Source organism: Micropterus salmoides, unplaced genomic scaffold (genome assembly GCF_014851395.1).
Source record: "Micropterus salmoides isolate LMB-PRFRI ecotype aquatic unplaced genomic scaffold, ASM1485139v1 Ms_hic_scaffold_4, whole genome shotgun sequence".
NCBI classification, from domain to species: Eukaryota; Metazoa; Chordata; class Actinopteri; order Centrarchiformes; family Centrarchidae; genus Micropterus; species Micropterus salmoides.
The window spans coordinates 32392273-32419233 of record NW_024043372.1 but is presented as its reverse complement, the minus strand read 5'-3'; the positions used below and the strand labels follow the sequence as shown (position 1 = coordinate 32419233).

At 40.4% G+C, this 26961-nt stretch overlaps 1 protein-coding gene across 4 annotated transcripts; it reads right to left on the bottom strand.

The window, feature by feature from the left end:
* Positions 1-2420: 2420 nt before the first annotated feature.
* On the bottom strand, positions 2421-26939 carry mst1rb (macrophage stimulating 1 receptor b). 4 transcript variants are annotated; one of them, XM_038697684.1, is made up of 21 exons: positions 26728-26938; positions 21143-22455; positions 13376-13552; positions 13135-13257; positions 12305-12475; positions 12042-12202; positions 10692-10827; positions 10437-10573; positions 9922-10101; positions 9678-9777; positions 9291-9509; positions 9040-9186; positions 7565-7718; positions 7295-7384; positions 6948-7160; positions 6749-6829; positions 6385-6566; positions 6145-6254; positions 5774-5939; positions 5183-5319; positions 2421-3719 (listed from the first exon to the last, which is right to left on the bottom strand). In XM_038697684.1, the coding sequence occupies exons 2-21, from the start codon at positions 22346-22348 to the stop codon at positions 3488-3490; spliced, it is 4122 nt and encodes a 1373-aa protein (XP_038553612.1). In that variant the 5' UTR covers positions 22349-22455; positions 26728-26938; the 3' UTR covers positions 2421-3487. The 4 variants fall into 4 exon arrangements, 3 of the variants coding, with proteins under 3 accessions (XP_038553612.1, XP_038553611.1, XP_038553609.1); XM_038697681.1 differs by having other exon boundaries at positions 3488-3719; positions 6948-7163; XM_038697683.1 differs by lacking the exon at positions 26728-26938 and having other exon boundaries at positions 6948-7163; positions 21143-22348.
* Between the last annotated feature and the right edge of the window lie 22 nt (positions 26940-26961).

Sequence of the window (26961 nt, the reverse complement as noted above, 5' to 3'; positions counted from 1 at the left end):
GAAGTAGTAAATTGAAATATAGCAATAAGTGCTCAGACTGGGGAGAGCTGGATGCACCAGTAATGTTTGAACAAGGTACAAACATATTTTCCTCTTAATGCCTGCCTCTAACAGCCACTGCAAAAACATTAAGGTCCAAAGACAGTGCAGTTGAATCATTTTGAATGATTTCTGTACACCATGGTTGTTTGGGGCTGAAAATGCAAGGTTGCAAAATGTAGCAGATTGTAACTTCATTTTGTAGTATGCTTACAGACCGGCTGAAAGAAGAGCAGTGCTGAAACTTAAATGTTATTCCATTATTGTAAAATAGCTTTATCTCACCAACTGTCATGGGTTTGGTTTGGTTGGCTGTGTTATGTGGGGTTTCCTAAGTTTCATTGTAGTTTCATTCTGCCCTAGTGTTCTGGTCTTGATTTACTGTGTTCATAGCTTTTGTATATGTTATATCAGTAATGCAGTCATGCCATGTGTTTTGTTAGCCTTCCCTGTATGTTTCTGTTAGCTTTACGTCCTGTTTTAGTTTTTAGTCTGCTCTTGTGTGTGTTGTTATGTTTTACTTCCTGTGCTTTAGTGGATACTAGTTGCTCCCTCACCTGTGTATTTAAGTGGTTGTCTGATTTTCATTTCTTGCCAGTTCGTTGTTTTCCGTGCTAGTGTCTCCAGTGGTCCTCCAGTGTTTCTTGTTCGTCCTGTGTTTTGTGGATTTACTTTCTTTGGATTTAGGATTACTCAACCTTCTGTGCTTTGTGTTTCTGGGACTGCTTACACCTGCAGCTGTAGGTTTTCACCATTACTGAGAATAAACCTCACCTACTCACTAGTACCTGCTCCGTGTCTGCATTTTGGGTCCAAACCTCTGTCTCCTGCATTCAGCTCAGCTGAACGTAACGCCATGAGCACCACTTTTCTGCAGAGGATTGGTGGATTCAGGATGAATTGAAAAAGACAAAAAGTAACTCAGGTCTAGGGTTAAAACTTTTAATACAACTAGTGCAAAATAAGCTTATCTGAATGCAAATGCAGAATATGTGCAAAATACCTCTCTTTCTTGGCGTTTTAGCTATTTCCTGCAGCACAGTGTAATATATGATGAGTCTTGCTTCACTGGTTCCATAGGGTTTTTATGCCAGATCCTACTGGAAAAGAATCCAAGAACACCCAGATCGGCTCCAACACTTATTTGTGAGGGCCAGCCATCATTACATAGCAACGGAAATAATTAGCCTACTACTTTCAGAAAGTCTTGGCCAATCTCACAGATTGCTTTCCCTCACTCCAAACTTGACACAGCACCCAAAGACTGGTTATTCAGGTTTCCTCTGATGTGGCTGCCATATAACACATACAGCATACAGACATACAGTAAACCGCACACACTCTCTGCATCATGATCAATCAGCATCACCTCTCTTATTGCAGTCTCTTGAAGTCCATCTAAACAATCACATCAGAAGAAGGGAAGGGTAAAAAGATCAGATACACATAAAAAGCCTATAGTGTGTGGGACCTAATGATAAACCCAGATCAGGAGAATGGCTATGAAGTTTAAGATGGTCACACACCTGACCGCAGCACTTTTAACAGGTTCTGTACTTTTTTATAGGCAAGATAATACAACAGGGAACAGGAGATACAGAGAGAGAAAAGGAGTGGGGGTGGAGTTGTGGCTGTCTTGATCCTTCTGCTTTGTGGATCCTGTGGGCCCTGCCCTGCGAAACACACACACACGTATATTTTGATAACGTACACTGTGCTGGGCTCACTCGCTCTGTCTATATCAAAGGCCCCACCACTCAGGGATTGACTTTTTGTTTTTGGCAGCACGAAAAAAAGAGAAAACTTTATGATGTTTATTTCCCTCTGGTTTTATTTGACTCGGGTTTTGTTGTGGGGGAAGTGTGCTTGTTGTGTGTGACGTCTGTTTACAGCACAGGGAGTTGCTACTGTATGTTGTTGTTAGGTTTATTTGTGAGATTGACAGATTGTTTGTCTAGGTTGGTTGTTTCTTCCACTCATTTAATTGACATTGCAGTCGTTTGCGTCTGCCAAATGTCTGAAGGCAGAGCAAATTAAAGGAAGGAAAGAGGAAAACATGTCTGCCTGGTCCGTTGCATTGTTCTGGTCTGCTTTTAAATCTTATTTGGCATCTAGAGGGCTTATTTGTTGGTTTAAAGAGATAAGGGGAAAGACCTGGGTCATACGCGTTGCTATGCTGCTGCAAAAATGATGCACACACAAAGAATGCTGCATCCATGTTGCCGGGTACCTTTTCAGGAGCAGATCAGCAACAATGCAGAGATTTTCTAACAAGATGCTGACCTCTGGTGGAGAACTGCAACAAAAGACTGAGTTCAGTCAATTCACTTAGCATCCATATGGGAAAATATTTGACTGTGACATAAATCAATTACAAAAGGCAGAGTTTGCATAAATTCTCATTTTTACTTAAAGTCCACAGCATGAGAACAAATCTATAAACAAATAAATATTTTAATTCATTACACATTATCTCAAAGACAGTGTGTCAGAAATACAAAGCATTCAGAGCATTGTGGTCAACATTCTGCCTTACAAAAGGTATGATCCAAAATACACAGTACAATCACTACACTGCAAAAGAATTAAAAGCAAATGTGTGATTGTCATACCTAAACGTATATACACATGGGCTCTGCTGCTGTAACAGTACACTATGTTGTAGGTAGTAGAAAGCCTCTAGATTTAACTTGTTTGCATTGTAGAACTACTTTTGTGACTCCTTTCCTCAATACTGTAGCCAACACTGTTAGACATGGATAAAATTACATGGCAAGCATTTATAATGACTACATTAATACTAGCTGGGCAAGAAAAGAAAAACAAATATCTGAAAAAGACTCCTGTAGTTTTGGAACAGGTCTGTTCAGCAATGAGTAAGATTTTGTTACCATTTAGCCCAGGCATGTGACTTTCTTTGCACATTACGGTGGTGTTAGAAGACCCTAATTCAACAAACTCTGTTTTTACCATTGTTGTCCAGCTAGCTAACCTGCAGCGTGATTTAGCAAACCAGTGAAATGCCAATTAATGGGTACATAGGAAGTGTTAACAACAAGGCGTGTTTTGTTTGGCTGGCTAACAAGCTGTAACTACAAAACTAGATTAGATGTATCAACAGTGACATTTATTGTTAGCAGTGAAAAATAACACAGAGATTGAATGTCTATTCAATATCTGACCAAGTTTGGAAGTTCACATTTTACTCAGCTATTGTTGAAAGTGACAGACCTCCAATATGGCTGGTGTGCTGAAAGCATCTTACTACCACTTTCACGCACCCAAACAGTATCTCTGTTTCAGGTAGTAAGAAACGTGTTGTAACCTAGCAGAGTTTTGTTTTGGGTTTGTTTGTTTCTTTGCTCATGCTGTTAGCACCGATACCAGTCTAAGAGGAAGAAGTCTAAGAAGACTAAGAAGTCTAAGTCGAGAGAGGAAGAGGAGTGGATCAGGAAGAGACTGAGCCTGAGTCTTCAATATCTGTGGATTCGTCTTCGTCAGCAGACTCTGTGAGGGCGGGGTAGGGCCGAGGCTGGTCCAGGTTGACGTAGGTGACATTCAGACTGATGTAGTGTTCTCCCTCCAGGCCAGACAGGATGGTAGAGACAGCCGACACCAGTGTAGCAAAGCTAGGCCTCATCTCTGGATCAGGGTCCCAGCACTGAAGCATAATGCTATACCTGTAAAAACATGGACAAACTCTGAGGGAATAGCCAACACAGTCCACTATATTTTGGCTATCATTAAAAAAATCTCTAATTACTTTCGCATTTCCTGAAATACCAGACTTGCACATTTTATAAACAGAGCTCACAAGGTGTTGTGTTTTTTTATCTGTCTGAAGCTGATGGCTGCTGGATCTTAAAGACCGTACACACCCACAATCCACCCACATGGGTGTTTTTACTTATTGTGCCTTATTAGACCTCTTCTAAAGACTGTGTGGGCAAGTGCAGACTTGATTGTCTGACCCAGCTATGTTGCACTAGAATAGGTGAAATACACCTGTTTAGCCCCTTTAAGCACTGTTTGGCAGTGATAGAAAAGTTAAAATTATACTGTGGTCAGGTAAATAAGGAATGTTGCCAACTAAAATAAGTTATCCTGAACATCAACCAGTTGTAGGAATATACTTACTAGCAATCCTGCTGAGAGTGGAAGGAGAACATCCATACCACTCTTTACATCTGTATGGTAAGGATGTAGGTGGAGTCAGCAGTTAACTTAGAAAATAAGACTGGAAACAGCTAGCCCAGCTGTTTTAATCCATACAAAAACCAAAGTGCCCCATAGAATGACAACGTAGTGCTTTTTACAGATTAAACAAACACCACATAAACATGGCATTTAGTGAGTTTTAGAGGTGCTGGTAGGGGGATTTTGATACCTCTGGTCAGAGCCAGGCTAGCTGTTACCCTGTTTACAGTCTTTAAACTAAGCTAAGCCAACCATCTGTTGGCTCTAGATTCATACTGAATCAATATACATGAAAACGGTATCGAACTTCTCATCTAACTTTCATCAAGGGCAAAAAAAATGATATTTCATCCAGTGTTGGTGTTCCTGGTTGACACTTTTCCACGAGTCCTTAACCCATGTTAGATGTGTGACACGGCCTCAGTTGACCAGGGATGTGAATGGTTGATTTATTCTCCATCAATCTGTAAGTTGGTGGGCAAACGCTTACAGTCCAAGGTATTCATCATTAAAACAGCAAAAACATTTAGGCTTTTCTACATAAGTGTGTGTGTGTGTGTGTGTGTGTGTGTGTGTGTGTGTGTGTGTGTGTGTTTCATGTGTGTGAAACTAGCACTGTGCGTCGAGGTGTCTTGTAGACATACACATTAACTCCCAAAGTGCATTGCTTAACCGTGTTGGAATATCAAGTCGTGGACAATTTACTGGTTTCACACTACTGAGTGACCATTCGAAGATCTTGTTATTACTACTTGGACTTTGTGTCAGTATCTTTTCTCTTCTGTCTTGTAGCTGAAAACCTGTGTTAGTAGTATTGTAGTATAAGCATTCATACTAAAACAGTCCTTAATTCTGTGAAGTTTTACAGTGGATGTATACAACTAAGCAACACATTTACAATCATGAGATTAAATTACAGCAACATGTAATTACTCCTACTACTTACAAAGGGTCAGGGCAGTACTGAGGCTGGGGAAGCCTTCTGCCCTTCAGTAAGAAATGTGTTATGTCATAAGGGTCAACCTCTGGGTAGGGGCTCGCTCCTCTGGTCAGCATCTCCCACATCAGAACACCAAAGGACCACTGGGTCAGGAAAGGCAAAAAGTTATCGCAAGTTCCAGTACACTTGTACAGCCCTGAACTCCCAATCAGTATTGTGTTTGCTTGTTTTGTTAAGACAAGCGTAAAACCTATATACAACTTTCAATGTGTGAAGCAATCTGGAAGATTTAGTGCATAACCCAACAAGGTGGCAATCAACGTTAAATGTTTTGTAGAGGAGTGTTTTCCAAACGTTGGGTCCTGGGACCCCTTGAACCAAAGCCATGTTTACATGCAAATTTTTATTACCTTGTTTTATTTAAATAATTTTAAAGGCCTAAAGAGGTAAAAGTATCCTTTAGATCAGGGGGGGGGGGGGTGATCAAAGATTAGTTTTTTCACTTTCCTATCATTTCGTGACCCCTCAAATTTACCTTGCAACCCCTTGAGAGGCCCGACCCCCAGGTTATACTAATGTAGATCTTCATTTGCTCACCACATCGGATTTGGAGGTGAATTTCTGTGTCTGCAGACTCTCAATGGCCATCCACTTGACTGGCAGCTTAGCCTTCCGGTGATCCTGAATACTGTAATACTCCTTATCAAAAACATCTCTGGCCATGCCAAAGTCTGCCACTTTGACTGTATACGACTCGTCCAGCCTAAAGACAGTGAAAGTAAGATGATATTTTTGTTGCAAAACATTATACTGTGTACTATGATGTAACAACCTCAACCAAATTTGTACCATGAAACATCTCCCCGCAATAAATAAAAGAGAGATTCAGGCCTAAAGGCAGTGAGTAAATTGCAGGCCTAAAGGCAGTGAGTAAATTGCTGATTTCTCTGCACATCTCGGTGACTCACATGCAGTTGCGTGCTGCGAGATCTCTGTGCACAAATTTCTTCTGAGCCAAATACTCCATCCCCTTGGTAACCTGCAGCCCGAAGCCAATCAGATCCTTTACAGTGGGGTTCTGAACAAATCCCACAAACACATGACAAAACCACAGACTTAAATCAGTTGTAAATGTTGCATAGTTGGCTAAGGAGTAAATGGACGGTTGTGCTTAAATCAGATGATTAACATTAATGTGGCTGTCACACCCTTTTCTCGCAGCGTATGAAGTGCCGCAGGTCCCCATGTTTCATGTACGGCAGCACCACTAGGGGGAGCCCTTCCTGTGGCAGGAGGATGCCCAGCAGAGACAGCACATTAATGTGGTGGAAACCCTTCATTATGATACCCTCCTTCAGAAACTGCTCCACCTCCTCGACGTCTGTTATTCCTGATGACACACACATACATAAACATAATGGATTTAAATCTAAAGGAAGAAAGACACTGAATCACTATTTTGAAAAGGTGCATTGAAAATGCTACTCAGGAAACATCCGGAATCCTGTGACAATTTGTTCCACAGCAGTAGCACTGAAGAGAAGGTACAACCAAGAAGCAGATATCACTCACTATTCAAAGACTTGACAGCACAGTGGATTTCTCTGTTGTTGTGGTCTGTGAAGTAGCCGTGATAGACAGTGCCAAAATGACCTGCAGTGAAAAGACAGAATGACACAAGACTGCAGCTGTTCCTTCAAAACATGATACAGCTTACATAAGCCTCCATAACAAGTTTTTTGTTTCAGACAGAGGCAGTGGGGTTCCTTACCCTTCCCTATGATCCGGTGGTGCTGCACAATAAGCATCTCAGCAGGAATAAGAACATCCTTCACCTCCTCCAGAAGCTCTGGCCTAAAACTTGAGATGGAGATCTTCTCTGGAGGCATGAGAGTAGTGAGCGTAGGATCTATGCTGCCTGCAGCGTAGGCCAGGCTGGGGAACACCACCGGCCCTACCAGTGGAGTTGGAGGACTTAGGGATACTACTGGTAAAAGTCCAGAAGGAAGGGTTTATTAATGAGAGCTGCAAAGATATGTGTGTGTGTGTGTGTGTGTGTGTGTGTGTGTGAAGCAAATTGAAACAGTATTACAGTACAGTGCTTGGCTAAACAGTCACCTCTCCTGTAGTCCCCCATGGGCGACAGCTCCACATTATTTGTACTAGTGCGGTGAGCCCCGTGCAACAAACGGGTCTCTACCATGGAAGCTGAAAAACATTTCCCAACATATTTTAATCATCAACCCCAGGAGAAGAACACCTGTACATCCCATGCAACACCAGGGATGTTCTAGTTGACAGACTTGTGCAATTCATCCCAAATTTCCACCCACAGCCGGTAGCACTTAACAGGTCTGACCAAGGTCCACGTAACAGAGGGTAGCCCACCTTTTTTCTCCTTCCTTAAGTGTTTCATGACTACGAATGCCAGCACCGCCCCAGCCACCAGAGCCGCCAGGATCCCCAGAACAATGCCCACCATGTAGTGGTTGCTCACCCTCACCACCGTGCCAACGTTGTGGACATGCCCATTGATGGAGATCTAAAGAAGAGAGATCTAAAGAGTCCATCATACACAGTGAAGACCATTATTATAGCATTGTTATCAGTCCTTTTCTTGTAAGTGCCACAATGGGAAAACACAAATTAATGTTTCAAGCAATTTACACTGAGACCTGCTGTGTTTTCTGTCACACATGGATTACTTCAAAGCTCTGACTCCTGTTTTCAAAAGCATATGGCTAACTACCAAAAAAGTTAAAATCTACCTCTGATAGGTAGATTTTAACTCAGAGAGATTTTTATTAGTTAACTCTGGAAGGCAACCCTTCTGTTGCTTAATACAGCATTGTTGAAGGTTTGCTACTGATTAATTTAAAATGTTACTAGTTCTTGACAAACACTTACAGTATTTAAAGAAATTGGCCGAAATGAGTTTCCTCTGTAGGGTGGCTGGGTTCACCCTTAAGAGATAGGCTAAGAGGCCGGACATCCGGAGGGAGCCACTGCTTCTTTGGAGACCGTGGGGTAGACCCAGAACACGCTGGAGAGATATATTATATATCTCATCCGGCTTGGGAACACCTCAGGATCCCTCGGGTGGAACTGGAAAACATTTCTGAGGGGAGGGACGCCTGAACTACCTTGCTTTGCCAGAAAATGGATGAGTGAATGGAATACCACTCTCATGTCTTCACAATAAATATGAAGTTAAATATGAAGATACCTTCAGCTCACTAATTAACAAGTTATATATCCCAGTTGTTTGTTAAATTTCAGGACGTTACTGTGCCTGGCTGAGAAATAGTCCAGATTAGTACATTTTAGAGGTGCCAGTAGGTGGATTTAGTTACCTTTGGACAGACTAATTGATACCCTCAGTTTCCAGCCTTTGGGCTAAGCTAAGCTAACCTCCTGCTGACGTAAGCCTCGAAAGATCAAACAGACATGAAATTGGTATTAATCCTCTCAAACTCTCAGCAGGAAAGTAAATAAGTGTTTTCCCAAAAAGCTGCACTTTACCATTAAGTTTTACTAACTTTGAATGCTAGCATTAACTATGTAGTACCCTATTAGCATGCAGACATGCTAAATGGCAGAATTTCATTGGTTTGTATATTCAAAATAAAAAATGTGATTCAAAATATCTTGATTATCTTTATTATAAATATATTGAGCTTCTGGGATTTGGGGTTTGAATTTATTATATGATATTTTTGGCTGCTTGACAGGGTACTTGCACAATGTACAAGAACGGTTGGTGTCCACTAGCCAGGCATATGTGTGACATTGGGGCCACGTGTTGCATGCTGGATCCAGGTAATTCAGTCAATTAATCAATATCTAAACCCAGCCTCACTAACCTTCACTGGCAGTCCCTCACTTGGGATGGTCATGTTTTTGGGGATCCTGCAAGTGATCTCATTATCCAGGACTTTAGCATCACAATTAACACCTGCCACCGTCATGATGATGGTCATACAGGAGCTCACCAGATTCAGCTTTTGATGCTGTGTACAGAGAGGTTAAATCAAGATTTGAGACAAAAGTTATTATAAGAAACAAGTGTTTTGTCATTAATTCAAAAGCAAATATCCTCAGAACATTTTCTTACATGTAGTGACACTTCGTCAAACCCAGGGTACAAACTCAACACATGTCCCTCTGTTTCAAAAGGTATAGGCTCGCCGTAGGGGTGGTAGGAGAACTCTTTGTTCCAAAGTCCCAACGCTCCGTCCATGTCAAAAGAAAGCTCTCCTTCTTCTGTCTCATCCCTGGGGAACACAGGAGAGATACACTCCATCCTTGTGGGCAAGGACTTGCCTATGCATTCCTGAAACAAAACAAAACAAAACAGTGTAATCATACTTTATGCTAAGCCAATACAGCAACATGTAATCATATAGGCTTGGAGGGAAATCAAGTACATCTTAAACAATAGACTGACTAAAAGAGTAATGCTTTTGAAAGTATCTACTGTACTTAACAATGAACACTGTACCCTTGTCACAGGTTTCAAGTGGCTCTCATTGGGTTTAAAGCGGACGATGGTGCGGTACACAGAATCCAGGTTCTCCCCCTCAATCACAATCTTTGAACCCCTGCAAATGTAAGAGATGGTTACATGTTGAAGACCATTTCCTGTTACAAATGAATTTGTCAAAAAGATGAGAAATAAAATTGGCTGATTTCCATATCGAAATACAAATACACAGCTGGTTGTGCTGGAGGTCTGACTGTCCTACCGGTCAAAGCTACAGCCAGGCAGGACGGCTGTAATCTGTGGGTTGTCTTTGTAGTAAAACACCTTTGTGGTGAGGACAGGAGACTTGTCGATGAAAACACTCAGTGGAACATCTCTCACCTCTGACATGTGCTGAGACAGACAAATGATGGAGGACACATTGCCTTTAGGCTTTGTGACTCTGTGGAGAGACAGTGGTATGTGAATCACATGCCAAAACAGACAAAGGGTTATAAACTAAAAAGCTTCACACCTTTTAATATACTGTGCATGTTCTATAAGGCATCTGCAGTAGAAAACAGTTCTGTCCTGAGAAAGTGTTTGGATGCTAGACGACGAGTTAGCCTGTAGTTCCACAAACTATGATAATTCTAAACACAAGTTAGAACACATTTCCTTTGTGGCAATGAAATGTTCTTAGCAGCAACTTCTCTTATTAACATCTAGGAAGTATGGCACCTACACAAAGCAAAACATTTCAGGTAAATTCAAACAAGGGGGGATGTATTTCCAGACCTCTTTATAGGACAGGGCACATCATTGAGAGTGACTTTCCTGGTCTTTCCAGCATCCAAGTAAGGTCCCGTCACTGTGATGAGTGTGCCCCCAACACGCGGCCCATAGTTGGGCTGGATTTCTGTGATGTTGGGAATCTGGAGGGATCGTAGAGAAGGGTAAAAGTAGTTCCAAAGATTAAATAGTTTATAAAAATATTTATAGCGTTGATTCGTTGTAATGAGAATATAAGTAGATGGCAATATCAAAAATTACCACAAATGTGAATCCTGGCATTTCTGCCTTCCCATCAATAGAATAGCGTCCATCCACCTTTCCCTCATGCACCTCCACTGTAATGTTGACTGGTTTGGACAACTCAGTGGCCCCAGAGCGAATCTTACACACCAGGCTGCAGGGCAGCACAACGAAATACTAGTGTTAGTATATCAGTGGCATACAGTTACTGCAACACAAGTGACAATTGAATTTAAAGGTAAATTAAAATTGTTGGACTTTAAACAGAGTTAGTACTTTTGTATAATGTTTGTGCCTATAAAAAGCCCTAAAATATTTAGCTGGCCCCGGCACATATCTGTGAAAACCTATGTGACATGGCAACCAAGCATGTGGCCTTTTTTAAAATCTTTATTTCAATCTGTCAACAAACATAGTATCAAAAGAAAACATCACATACATACAGATTTGAAGCTTTGCAAGAACAAAATGAATATTTTCACAGCAAGATACACTATTTTTTTGATACAGTCTCGCCAAGACCCCATTTCCTCTCGCCGCAACTTGTCTTCTCAAAGATGTCCCTCCAGCTCAGGGGAGAGTGCCCCCTGCTTCAGAGGGAGCTGCAACAACGTCTAACAGTGGCATGAGAGGCTAGCACACCACTGTCCCTCATCAAAAGTTATTCTCCACTGTTTGTCATCATGCCTCTTTGCCTCTAGTCGATACGAGTGCCATGGCATCAAACATAATGACCCTGAAGCTCCGTGTGGAGCTGGGACGTGATTTTTTACTAAATGCTGCTGTTGTTGGCAAAGAAAAGAGATGGGCAGCTCTTTCACTGCTGGTGGTTGATTCTCAGCCATTGTGTTTGCAAACTTCTGAAGGTATTGAACTTCACTGAGTGGAGGAGCAGGGATTGACACTCTGTTGTTGACTCCGCCTGGTTGTGATTGGTTGTTTTGACTCAGGACCAGACATTTTTGTTTCATTTTCATTTTCTCATTACTGTCAGGATGTAGTGACAGTTTCAGCAAATAAGCCAAACATTATATTTATAAAAGTTACTGAACCTGTAAGTGTAATGATCTTTTTTTATCTCTAAAAATGACCATTATTTTGGAAAATCACATACCCTAGTAATAATCAGTATTGGTATTGGTTACAGTATCGGTATTATTAAAATGGTAAGAAAAAGTATTGGTAGAAAAAATGATGGTATCGCCAGTCCCACATACACATACACAAACAACCCTCCGGTTCCCAAGCCAAGTACCCATGGAGCTACTGTCCAGTAGTAAAATAACTAAAAAGCACAATTCCCACAAAACAACTGCAGTATGAACAGATTATACTTGGAACCAGAATGAGGACTGCATCAATACTCACTGTGTGTTGTTGCTTTTGACTGGAAGCACAGTGCAGGCAGTATGTCCCAGTCGGACCTGATGGGTTCTGGAGGTGATGACAGGTCTTAAGGGGGACTGGAACTCCCATCCACACACTGTTAACTCTGTTTGACCATCAGGGGGAGCAGTCCGTGGAAAGAACTGTATAAATTAAGCAGAAGATATAGTACCACCTTGAAATGAAATGTTTTTATTTGTTGCGCAAAGAGATGTTTGTATCCTGGCTTACAGAACAAACCTCACCCCAGTGACCCCTGGTGGGCAGGAGTCGTTCCTCCAGCGACTGTGACACTCGCTCTCCCAGGAGCACACTCCAGAGCACCATCCACAGCCCATGAACTTAGGAGCTGTCAAACACATGGCACAAGTCAGGAAGTGTTGACAGCCCGGCCCTCTCTGGGGCACCTGGATCATCTGAAACAGAGAGATAATAATTCTTAAGGTTACACAATCAATCTTAGAAGAAAGATGCCCTGGGCTATTTCATTACTGATGTGACCATTAACATATCTGCTGAATGAAATTACCTACATTTACTCCTTAATATAATAATATAATAATTTATCCCTTCCACGCAAAGAGATAAATACTGATACTGGGTCACATTCAGCACCAGGCTGTTTGACAGGTCACATGGACAGCTGAAATTAAGTCTAATAAACATACAAATTATCTTCAACTAAAGATATTGTTTTCTTACAGTGACAGCATCCCTGATAAAATGTAAGGCATCTTCACAACTTCTGTTTTCATTAACAATTGCTTATGTCCATGGTTTTTAAGGGTTTTAGAAAAGATGTGTCATTTTGTGGGAGGAAATGGTTTTGCCTGTTGCCAAGCTTAACCAGAGACCTGAGCAGCTGATAAAACTACTGGACTCTGCAGTTTTCAGATCTGCAGTTTTCAGAGGTGCGTCAGACCTGCATGTCTTTGAACTGTGGAAGAAAGGCTGACCCTAAGAGCCTCCTGGCATCAGATGACAGTAATATCCACTAAACAATTATACACTTTCAAAACATTTGCCCCAAAAGATTGTTTTTCTCTCATTTAAAGACATGGGACTGCTCTCATACCTTGTCTCCAACTACAAAGAGAAGATACTCTGAGGAGTAAACAGCGGTGATGGACGAGACCCTCTGGTTCTCTACCAAAGAGTAATTGGCAAAGATAACAGGGCTGGATCTTGTCAATACAAGCTGTCAACACAGATACAACATGTGATTATTAGTAGTGGTTATGTATAATGGTCAAGTAAAGACAAATACCAAATGAATGATAAAAGAATTATTCATTTTTAAAATCATGTTTTTGTACCTGCAGAAGGCGTCCAGTAGACGTGCCAATATGGGCTACAGTCTTGTTCTCTATGGTTGTGACCAGCAAAGATGTGAGCAGGACATTTGTCATCTGCCTGTTAAAGAGGTCCACTCTGTAGTAGGGCTTTGACACCATAGTAGGATGGTCTCTGCATGTGGCGTTGTTCTCCATGCTCTAGTACCAAGGCCACAGGCAGCAGAGGACAGAAAGTGAGGCACTCAACATTATTTAAATTATTATTATTTATGGAATTATTAGACACGTTTTAACTCAGTTGACAGTAGGGTGTACAACAGGTGGCAGGGCCGTTAGATACATAAAAGGAAGAAAAAGAGCGAACACTGATAATGCATCTGTAGGAGAAAGCCAGGAATTGGACCTTGGGTTGTAATTATTTTGTCCAGTGACTATTTCCAAGGTCAAGACTGAACCTTTATGCTCAACTGGTACCTCACCACAGAGGAGTCCTAAAAGTGCAGGATGAAATCAACACAGCAACAGAGAGACCCACATTCAACTGAGCCAATTCCATCTGCTGCTGTAGACCATGTGATAAATGGCAGAAAGATCCAGAAGCAAGAAAGTGGACCTTGAGCTTGACCTTGACTTATACTGTATATAATTCTATTCATAGGGGAATGGGTATAAGACAATGTAAAAAATGTAATTCTCAAACTGATCCTCCATATAGAAAGGCTTTATTGATCAACAACAACAACAATAACAACAACACTTACCAATGGTATGTAAGCGGATATATTATAGTACCACTTTTCCCTTTATGCTGCTTTAAAGCCAACCACTAGGAGCTTCCATTTTGTGTCACTGCTGCAAAGTTTACAGCATCCAATCTGATTTATCAAGTAGTTTGCATTAGCTTGACAGCCCATTGTACATTCATGTGCGCTGAAGAGTTGCACATTCTCAGACAATAATATTTTATCTTTTAAAAATATACAGATGAAGTAAGACTTGCCCAGTTGTTTGGTTGGAATGACGTGGTATGAGCTGCATTGGTCACCAGTGTAATCATGAGAAATGAAGTCCCTGGCACACCAGAAGCACAAGGTGACTCTGTCATGAATTATTTCATAATTCAAGAGGCCATGATACATTATTAATGTGTTGCATTGCTGACAGAATGATTCCCTTGTATCTACAGACACAAAGCAGGATGGATCATTGTTTGATTTAAGGAAGTCTTCATGTAAACACTGGCTAATATCTTTGAGGCCAAGATATAAGAAATTTCACTTTGTAATTGTTTTCTTGGCATAGAAAAGTGAAAACAGGAAACTGAGAAATAAGCCTTTTTCAAATTAAGTGAATGCAAAAGAAAAATATTGAAAGACATCCATCCTCCAAAAACACAAACTAGCAATAGCATTGCTATTGACTTAAGTCATTCACCTCCAAACCCTAGAGGAGCATAAAATCATGGGTATATACAGTTTCCTGAACCTTAAATCTCAAATTCCACTGACCTAAAAAACATAATTATATGGGAGGCTTAAGGGCACATACTGCACATCATTTACCCAGCCAAGAAAATGAACATAGTTTAAAACAAATTTTCTTTTTTCAGTGAGAACCCAAAGTCCAAAAGTGGCCTGTGATCAACAAAATTGCATACTAAGTCCACTGGTCCATCTAGTATTTTCTCAAAATATGAATGAACACATTTCTTATTTCTTATTAGCATTGGTATGAGCACTTACTTCATTTAATGTCGACAGAAACAAGATAAAACCTTCACAAACCATCTTAGTTGTTTTTCCATTGTTCCAACAATCACCACTCTGGTGTTTTGAAATAAACCCTAAATCCACCCATTTACATGTAATAATTATGCTGGCTCTATACATGCTAAAATTATTGATTATTAAATGGAGTCTGGTGTGTTTGGTGATGGCGACTTTGGAGTTGTTTCTGGTTAAACAAAAATAATTTTAATCTTTAACAAAAATAATAATAATAATAATAATAATAATAATAATAATAATAATAATAATCCTTATTTGTAGAGCACTTTTCAAAAACAAGTTACAAAGTGTCTATGAAGATTCTCAGTCATCCAGGTCATAGTTATCCAACGAGGGTTAAAATGAAGGGCAACTGGACTTGGTTGAAGATACTGGACAAGTTACAAAGTGCTTTAACAAGTGTAAAGAATAATACAAAAAAAAAGATAAGAGCATGAAAATTTAATATAAAATTAGTAAAATACAATAAAATAAAAGGGATAAAATAAAGTCAAATAAGATCGGGAAAAGCTCTCCTATAAAAGTCTGTTTTAAGAAGGGACTTAAAAGAGTTCACTGACTCAGCCGACCTGATTTCCTCGGGCAGGCTGTTCCAGAGCCTCGGGGCCCTGACAGCAAACGCTCTGTCCCCTTTAGTTTTCAGTCGAGACTCTGGAACAGACAAAAATGTCTCTCTCTGTAAGGACCCTTTCTATGATTGTCAGACAATAACAATCTGAACCTATCAGTGGCAAAAATAGCAGATATGTACAGAAGTATATAGGGTAGTTGTATTAGGAATGCAAATTACAATGTGATGTGCAATCTGTGCATATTGAGTGTGTGAATGTACAATTTACAGTTATATTAACTAACTCATGGGCCAGGCAAAAAGTTGTTTTCATTTCAGATGGCAGAGTTCTACTTGCCCTGTTCGTTTTTTGCATTTCACAGAGCAAATTGATAGATCTATCAAAAATTACTAAATTATTATTCAGACTTTTTTTTTTTTACTAAGAACAGCAAGACTTTATGTCTAATGTGTATGCACCAGATGTTGCTGGCTATACATTAGTTCCATTACCTTGGTAATCTATTTTTGTTGATCCCATGGTGGTAGTTTCTAGGGTTACTTTTTCTTGGTGTTCTGTTTCTCTTTCCCTGTGTCTCTAATTCTTTTCTCTCAGTATCTCATGATGTTTCTCTTTCTCTCTCAGTCTCTTTCTCAGATCAAGGAACAATTCTCAAGCATCAGACTGAAGCCACTACAGTCCACATTCCCTGTGGACTGTAACAGGTAGAGTGGAAGGGAGGAGCTGATGGGAAGGAATTTGAAAAGACCCTTGACATCATAAACGAGGCATGTACTTTTAATATTGTAGCTGTTAGTTTAATGTAGCTATCGGATATCTATACTGTAAGATAATCTTGTATTTCATATTTGTAGGACAGCAGCACTGAGTCCTGAAAAGAATCTGTGATCAGAGGCCTCATTCTCTAACTTGATGATAAGATAGAGGACTTAATCAAGGACTACCAGGTAAAGAAAAAAAGTTTTCTGACCTCTTTTTATTAATGCACACTGCAGGAATCGCAAATTTATTTCTTGATTTATATATACATGACTCTCTCCACATAAATATTTTTCAATTCACACAAGATAGTTATTGTTTATAAATGTAGGCAAATCCATGTGAGAAAAACATTAAGGTTCACAAATGTATTTATGATGCGCACACACATTTCTTGACTTAAATCCCAACAACGCTCAAAATTGCCACAGCAACTATATAATCCCACCCAGATTTCTGTACAGAGGGAGAGCAAAGAGCAATATGTGTTCTTAACATCTAGCAAAAAATTCACTCTGGTATAATGACAACGATGTTTCAGCCATCCAAGAGGCCCTCCCTTCATTTGCACTGAACATATTTTTGGTATTCCCATTGTAGGGCTTTCACCTATCTAAAGGGCCTTTTAAGGTTTCAGAAGATCTTCGTGGAGTTGGAGGATGGGAGCCAAAAAATGTTCCCCAAAGTCCACGATCTCAAGGTCATCTTACATAATGTTGTTTAGAGTTAATGTTAAAGAAAATGTATTTGTAATTGCACTTTTATTTTATTCGTGTGTTTGAGTGGAAGTTTAATATACTCTTCTTTTGGTTGCTGCATTTAGTTGAAAGTTATGAAATCCCACTTTAGTATGGGTGCAAAGGAGCATTGTTAATGGTTAATAAGTGCATAATAAAGGGTTTATTAATTTAAATAAGCCACTGTTCCCACTTTAGTTTAGGTAGCTGCAAAGGTGCATTGTTAATGGTTAATAAGTGCATAAATAAGGATATATTAGCCTTTATAAGGCAGTAATATAAACTTCTTACAGTCTGATTACTGTCACTAAACATCCTATTAACATTGATAAGTGGTTTATAGCTGTTAACAAGTTTCTAATAAGTGTTCATAAATATCTTACAAGCAATAATAATGTGTTTTAGGACATTACTAACACTCATTAAGTCTCATTAATGTTAATAAACATCTTATTAAGGTTCATGAGGTATATATAACTTGTTAACACGTTTCTAATAAGAGCCCATAATTGTCTTATAAGCAATAATAAATCTGTTAATTATGCTTTCATTAACACTTGACTTATTTATGTTTGGAAGCATCCTATAAGGTCTTAAAAGTGTCTATTACAAGTACCTTAAAATAAAGTGTTACCCAAATGCACACTATGACCTCAAAGGATACTGAAGTATGCAGGGACTAATAAAATAGGAAGGAATGAGGCAAATGTATTTTGCACATATTTGTTGTCAGTTGCACATATTGGTTGTCAGTTGTTAATCATTGTTCTATATTTTCATATTGTCTATTTATTTATGTACACAATATTCTCTTCTGTTGCAATATATCTGCACTACATAAACCAGAGTAATGCACAGGTAAAAATCTGCCACATTGTTCTTTCTCTGCAAATAATAGTATTTGTTTTTCTCTATTCTTTTATTATTCTTATTTAACTTGCATTTGTTTATTCCATATTTATATATTTCTACATTTATTTATGTCATCTGTATGTTTGTCTACGTGTAGCACCTTATCACCAAATCAAATTCCTTGTATGTGTTAAACACTATTGGCACTAAAGCTCCTTCTGATTCTGATTCTGATTGACTAACGTGAATTACATTTTCAGTTTCTTTTAAATACTCTCTTCCTGTCTGACCATCCCATATCATAAAAATTTTTCCATCCAAAAAGCAATTTGTATCCCTCTTGACATGGATTTAACAGCGAGTGCTCAAAGAACGCTGATGCAAGTGGTTCTAGTTGCATTCCTCTGCCGGCTGGGATGCAAATGACCTTATGGTACTTCACAGAAATCCAAAAAGTTTCCTTTTATGGGTATGTAATATTGAAGATCTGACACATGATGAAGAGTTTGTGCATAAAGTAAATCATATTTAAAATGTCCGTATGTTGGGTTGGACTCAGGCACCATTTCAGTTGACCGAAAAGATTCAGATAGTAATGTGTGTTGATCCACTCCAGGGCTGGACTGGCAATCTGGCATACCGGGCAAATGCCAGGTGGGCCACGTACCTTTGGGGCCGGTGTGACGTAATTATTTATTTATATAACTTTTTAAAAGACGGGCCAACGATCGGCCCATAAAGCACGGCAGCGGCCCATTGGGTAATTTTCTATACTGACATTGGGCTGGCCCAATCACATCTCTTCTAGCCCCCACCCCCTCTGCTCTCTGTTTCTTGCATTACGAGCCACATAAAAATCATTCTTCAGAAGGCTTCCGCCAAATGCGTGAAAATAACCGATCTGTTTGCTACCGGGGCTGCAGCAGCTTCAACGTCAGCTGCAGTACCCTGCATAGAGCAGGCACAGGCACCTGGAAGAGTAAAAGAGCTGTAGCCCCTACCAGGCAGAGGAGGAGGCGTGAGACAGTGAAACAGAGTGACAAAGTGACAGGCGAGTGAGAACGTGAGCAGGAGGAGAGTGGAGGTGAAGCGGGAAGCATGGAGCAGCTCAGCCTGTTGGGAGGGAGCAGGGAGGGAGCATTTACACTGGGGACACTGGGGACATGTAGCCACCACTTTTTGAAAGCATTTGTTAACCAAATAATAATAATAATAAGCTACTGATTACTGCATTACATTTTATTATATTTTTATATTGTGAATTGTCACCTGCCACCTGAATTTTGTGCTTCCTTTCTAAAAAACACAAATTGGTGCTGAAAATGTCTCCAGAATGCAGGAAATTAAGTGTTTAATGCTCAAAATCTTCGGGGGGAGGACCCCCGACAATCTCTTTAAAGGAGAACCCCTTCTGAACTTCTCTATATTATAACACTGTTAATGTGTCATATGGAGGGGACTGAGAAGTGACATTGCACAAGATTGGTGTCCATGACTACAAGACAAGAATATATTTTAATAGACCTACTATTTAGAAAAAATATTTAAAGTTGAAATATTGAATAGGGGGATTCAATATTTCAACTGTAAATATTTTTTCTACTGTAAATAACTGTAAATAATGTCACGTCTCAGTCCCCACCATATGACACATTAACAGTGTATAGTAATAGTTTGACTTTTGGGGAAATATGCTTAATTTGCTTTCTTGCCGAGATGAGATGGTCGATTCCACTCTCATGTCTGCATGCTAAATATGAAGCTAAAGCTAGCAGACAGTTAGCTTAGCTTAGTATAAGACTGGGCGCAGAGGGAAACAGCTAGCCTAATTGGGGAGCACGGAGACAGGCAAGGCAGCAAAATGGCTTTGAAAAGAGACATTGATCTAGCAGTTTGTATTGGGGTTTCTGAATGTCGGTCTGTCATAAAGGAACACATGACAGCAGTGTGACAGAGGCAGTGGGAAAATGAAACAAGGGGTTGTCACTACTATTCAATATAAAAAAAAGCAGAGCAGTGTTACTTGGGTAAAACCAGAAGACATTCTGTAATCATGACAAGACTGAGACTGGGACACTGTGGACTTGCATGGGATCTGGCAAAGATGGGCAAACATGAGGATGGACTCTGTAGAACCTGCAATCAACAACAGACTGTTAATGGAATGTCAACAGTACAAAAGGCAAAGAGATCAACTTTACTCTGCGCTATCAGGAGCTGGAATACAGACAGTGACATTGAGAGACATTTTGAATCCTCATGAGAACCAATCAAGGATACTGAAGCAGTCACAGACTTTATATCTGCACAGGATTACCTCTCTGAGAATGGTGATGCCATAAAACGATACTGAGACTGAACAGTGAGAGGCAACAATATGCCATAAGGCATCTAGTCTGCTGGAAAGCCAGAAAAGAAGAATAAGAAGAAACAGCTAGCCTGGCTCTTTCCAAAGATAAGAAATCCACGACCAGCAGTCTAAAGCTGACTTATTAACAAGTCTTGATTTTTTTTAACGCATCTCCACAGGATGTGTGGCAACCTCACAGTGTCGACAATATTCCAGGAAGCCTCTGCTCCTGACCAAGTCATAGTCCAGCACATTTAGAGGTAGTGTTAGGCGGAACAACACTATGCTAACTCCTGGCTGTGGTTTACCTACTGTTTCAATGTTTATACACACAGTAAGAGAACATCACTCCAGACATACTTTGTAGCTCCACCCACATGGTTAGATTTTTAACAGGCCCTTACAAGGTGCAAACAGTATCCAAACTAATGGGTGCAGTTCAGGGAAACAACTTATATGTTTTCTATTTTAGGTGAGTTCTCAAAAGTGAGTAAGTATTGTGGCATGTATTGCTGGAAACAAATGGATCTTCTTATTCAGTGGTTCCCACTTACCAGACCCCCTGACGCAGTCACACATAACTGAATTTACCTTTGTTCTTCACCTGTCTGCCTCTTTCAAACAGTATCTTGATGAAAATCCCACTGGGACTCTTTCGGTTAAATAAAAGTAGACCTGAGATCATATAAATCGTCTGGAATTGCTGTGTGTCAGTGCAGTGATGTGCTCACCTCATGTGGACAGCTCTCACAGGGCTGGAAATGGCAGAGCCCTCTGGAGAGCTGCTCTGGTCCAGACTCGCAGCAGTCGTCCACGCCATCTGCGATTGCTTTGTTCACGTTGTCCATGGGGAAGGCGCACAGAGCAGAGTCCTGCTCCGTGACCCCGTTGTCATCAGTAACAGCAAAAACCCCGTAGAGGATGTCATCCTCCTCCTCCGCCCCTAACTCCTCTGCCAGCTCTCTTCCTGCCTTGCCAAAATGGGCTGCCTGGACCACGTTGTACACCACATCCTTATAGGGTTCACTGGCTACATTCCTCCTTCGGCGTTTTGGCTCAAAGCGACACTCCAGAATCACCTCGCGATACCTCTTCATTTCCCATTCATTCCGTGGGAGACGGCCCAAGCGAGTCTGAAACGGAGATGAGTCCTGGTCGGGGCTCTCTCTCTGAACTGAGAGGAAGTACACAAACTCCTGAGTGAAAAAGCTGTACACATATTCAATATGATATGTCCTCCGCAAGCCCGGAAGGACAGTCAGACCACGAACATCCCTGTAGAAACCATCTTCTGTGGCCAGTGGTCGACGCACTGATATAGACTTCCTTCCATAACGCTGGGTCACACTGTCATTGACAGTGGCGGCAACAAAGAAATAGACTGTCTGACCCTCTTCAACCATGGTGACTTTGGTACCAAGAGGGCTGGCCACACAGTCAGGACAGTAGGCGGCAGCGTTTGAATCCTTTCTGAATAAACACTTTGAAAGAGAAGGCGACTCTCCATTTGAGTTAAGTTGGTGGAAATAGCATACACCATACTGAGAACTTCCACAAGAGTATAAATACATAAAGAGAGTATCCAACAGCAAGACCTGATTGTTTGTGTCCTCCAGGAAGTTGGGATCCTTGTCAACATCGCACAAATCGCATATCTGACACTCTGGGCTTCCCACCGGCCCAGTGCGGAGCTCCCACACCTTCTCCAAGCTTCTGTTGACAGCTTCAATGACATTCTGAGAGGCAACATAAACCTCCTGGTAAAACGAGTTATTGACAATGTTCTGGATGGGGCCCCGGGCCTGGAAGAAGGGCATGGTATAAATCACAGAAAAGTTGACAGCACTGGGGGTGGGTGAGGAACAGTTGGCCAAGGCAAAGGCCAGCAGAGTCTGGAGCCAGACACATGTCCCCCACTGTGCGGTCCAGTGGACCATCTCCACTCCGGGGTGTACGGGGAGAGGGAGCGACAGCACAGACAACGTGGGGTTACCTCCAGGTCTGATATCGGGACAAAAACATCCTTAGCACCAGCGTCTGATACCTGAATGAAATGAAATGACAGAGTAGAATAACTCATTAAATAATTAAATTGATCTTCAAAAATATGAAATGGCTGAAACCAGTTTAATTCAAAACTAATCTACTATATCCTTTTTCTTCAGTAACACTAAACCTCTAGCAAAACTATATATTATCAAAAGTCATTCATCAAAGAAAACGTAATGTTTTATGGACATTGTGCTACCTAGGAGTGTGCATTATTTGTAACCGAGGAAGTAGGCAAAATATCAAAATATCTCCTTAAATAGGCTCTGCACTGAATGCTAATAGATCTGAGGTGATAAATATCATCTTGGTTGCGCCAGATGATGATGAAAGTACATGTGGTCATAAAGCTTTCTCTGACTCACCACAAACACTGATCGGAAATGTTTACATAATCAAACAGAGATCTGTGTTGGTAGTGCTCAGTTTGGTAGACAGTGGATACGACTATTTTTATAGTGACTTCCTGCACAAGTCATTCTGTCAGTAATGTTTATTTGAGTTAATCCGACATCTCATGTTTTTTTTTCCCATTGTGAGTCATGATCTTTTATCTAGGAGTACTTTGGAATTAGAACAGTCTCATAAGTATTCACAAACACGTAAAGACGTAACTTGTAAAACACAATTCTCTACCATTTCTCACAAAATCAACAAATGTGTGACTCGTAAACTGTTATGTGACTCTGCAAAGCACAATTCACAAACAAATGTAGAGTGATTTCTAGCTGTAAATCTGGATCCGTATCTGTGTCCCTAAATTACAGATCATATATCAACATTTGTATGGCATTTTTCAACAGAAATATGTTTGTGAATCTCCACCTGTTTGTGTGGATCCTTTTTGAGAAAAATCCAAAAGTGGAGGGAAGACCAAGCCTTTCCATTGGTTAAGAGTAATTTGACATTTATAAATGCCAACCATACAGTCTATGATGCCAACCGATGTTAAACTAAGAAGAACACCAAACCATGTTCTGTCACTGGTTACCTGTTAGTGAAGGGGCAGCAGCAGCGTGGCTAGCAAACTAGTGTCTTCTGTATCTCCATAAATAACAATGTTCTTTATTATGGACACACATTCTTTTCATTTTCCCACTGTTTCACAGCTGTTATGTTTCTCGATAATGAATTTGTACTCATATATCCCAATCAGTAGCCTACTCTACATCTATGTCTCTCTTCAGAACCTTTGTAGCTGCCATATCAGCTTACTGTTAGTTTAAAGCAGCAGTCAGTAACAATTGAACATACAATGCATCCCTCTCTCTGCTGCTTGTATTACTGTGCTAACCCCCCTCCCACCAAACCCACAAGTTCATACGGCAGAAGTAATCGGTTGCCCTGCAAAACCTCATCCTGCGTGAGAGGCTAGTACACCAATGTGTCCACTCAAAAGTTATTCCCCACTGTTTGTCATCATACGTCTTTGCCACTCGATACGAGCGCCATGGCATTGAACATAATTCTTAGTTCTTTCATTGCTGGTGGTTTCTAAGCCATTGTGTTTGCAAAACGTCTGAAGCTGCACTGAAGATATTGAGCTTGACTGAGTGAGAGAGGAGCTGCGCAGTGTTTGCAAGAGCAGTCAGTGGTCATTGACACGGCGTTAGAGACTGCTGCTGGCTCTGATTGGTTGTGTTGTTTTAACCCGGGAGCAGTGGATTCTTGCAAATTGCATTAGGAGCACTAGGAGGAGCCAGAGGAACCACATTTATTTAAATTTAAATGTCTGGGTTTTTTTTTTTTACAGATTATCTGTTTAATGTACTACTGTCAGGATATAGTGACAGTTTAGCAATTTAAGAAATTTTAAAAGAATTCTCTATTGCTGCTGAGAGTTCAAGTTGGCATCCATAAATGCTGCATTACTACCATCTACTGGAAAGACTTTGTCTTCCTTGCACTTGTGGATTTTTTGTGTGACACAAACGGCATGGAAAAGCAGTCTCAAAAGGATCCACATGAATAGATGGAGATTCCACAAGTAGTTGACACACAAATGATGATATAAGAGCTGTAAATTTGAGACACAGATACAGATTTACAGATACATTTCACTCTACATTTATCTGTGCATTGTGTTTTACAAGTTGCGTATTTGTTTGTGAATACTTGTGACAGTGTTCTTATCCTATAGACTACTGGTAGTAACAAATAAAGTTAATGGCCACAGTTGAACTTTAATACAACAAATGTATCAAATAAAACTGAGCATTTTTCCATGGCTCATCTTCATCAGTCTATAAACAACCAACCAAATGGAACCGTATTTCAAACCCTGAGCCTTGTCCTGTTGTTGGGTGGATCATTAACTAGAAACATCACAGTAAGGCTGTATTCAAGATCCCCGGCCTCTCTACTTTGCATTCCTGTCACAACCACTACGTGCCTTTCAGGGGGAAAGATGATGGTCATAGGAAGACATGTGACTATTTAAGGCCCAGGTGAAAAAGAAACGGCTCGTCTGCTCGTGCCAGAGAATTTCACCAACTCTGATTATTTTATTTAACTTCGTTTTGACCACATTTTGTTCAAAAACAACAGCACTTGTTCTTGCAATAAGGAATCATATGGAAAAATCTGAAGTCAAGTGTTTGCTGTCTTTACATCAATAATTTATAGAATCTCAAGCTGTGTTACTTTTTAACATTTGCAGCTCCATGTGAAACTGAGATTAAGGTTAGAGCACATGGGTATACATAGTAATGGCACTGATTGACTTTTTTCATGTTCATGGTTAATAAAGCAAATGGTTGAAATTGAGTTTCCATTCATTGTACTATAGCGCTATTTACAGGCCGGTCCGCATGCAGATGTTAGCTGAAGGCTGGATCAGTATATTCTCTCACAGGTGAATTAAGATGCAATCATACTAGAACACCAGTGTCATTGGTTCTACTGGAACAATATCAAAGCAGATTTCAAGAAATATTCGCTCTATGAGTACTATGCGTTTTTATGATTTACCTGTCTCATTCTCCAAACATAAAACACGTTTCTTTGCTATCATTTACTTACAACAATGACCTACGAGGCTACAGTGAGAGGAATGCAGGCATTGCATTGGCAACAGCTTTATTGGATCAATGCCTTGCCCACAGGCACTTTGGTGGCATTTCATTACAGTGACAAAGAGCAACTTTTATTAATCACTGCACAGATAGCCACAGGGATCTGAAGAGGCAAGCTGATGTGCAAAAACAGTCAGTGGTCAAATACCTCAAGGACAAATGTATTGATTCAGTGGCAGGAAATGCATCCCAAATCCATCAGTGTGGACAGAGAACTACTCTGGATTTACTTTATTTTGAAATTGCTAAATTCATCCATCCATCCATCCATCCATCCATCCCTCCATCGTCGACCGCTGCGTACAGGGTCACGGGGGGCTGGAGCCAATCCCAGCTGACATCGGGCGAAAGGCGGGGTACACCCTGGACAGGTCGCCTATCCATCGCAGGGGGCTAAATTCATATAGGGATGATTTTTTTTTTTGAGCGTGCTCTTCAAAAACAATGTAAGTGGTCAACATGGTACCAAAATCAGTTTTGAAAATTGCACAGAAGCAGCATAATTTTCAGCCTGTGCTTTAATGTTTTTTGTTTTTTTTATCTGATCTCTGTGTTCATGCTCCTGTTTCTTACTCTAACAGTCTGCCTTAAATTCAAACTGTAACAGTGTATTCTGGCTCCTATCCACATGTAAGATGGTATTTGATTCCAATAGCTGTGAATAACATAAAAAGTTAGACAGGGCAACACATTCCTCTGTGAGCTTTAGGAATGATTACAGTTGGGCACTGTGTTCTATTACACACACTGTAGTGAGAATAAATCCAATTATAAATGTAAAATTTCACAAAATCATTCTCACATTAAAAATGGACTAGTAAATGACACTGGCAACTCCCCCTTTCTGTTATTAGTCACCAGCGCACCTTTTTCACTCATCATCACACACATTAAGTACCCCAAGCCTATATAACAATTAAAACTCTTCATTAAACCTCTAACATTACTTTAAATTCTGTAAGTGGCACACAGTAATATGTTTCAAATCATAGGCTTAATGTATTATAACAGTACCACCATATAGTTTTTCAGAAGAGCAGTTGTTTACTTACAGTGGCTGCATGTTTGGTATGCTATCTGAACAAGTGCCTACTGCAAGAATTAGCAGTAGCAGATCGCTAGTTCTTTTCTATTTTGTTGAAAAATATCTATGGTAAGCCTACATGCTGCTCTGAATGTTACGAAAAGGTTACCTTTGCTGGTTAGTTTCTATCCTCTTCAGGGAAGCTGCCACTGCCAGCTTTGGTCCTTGTCTGACTTCAGCGCAGGGATGACTGATCTTCCCTCAGGGAGAAATAAGATTAACACGGCAAGATTAATTTCTGCTAAAAGACAAAGCCTGCCCGTCCTCTGCTGGAACATGTAAACTGAATTGGTTTCGGATTTAACTCAACTCCCAGTATGAGTCAGTCTTCTTTCCTAGAGCA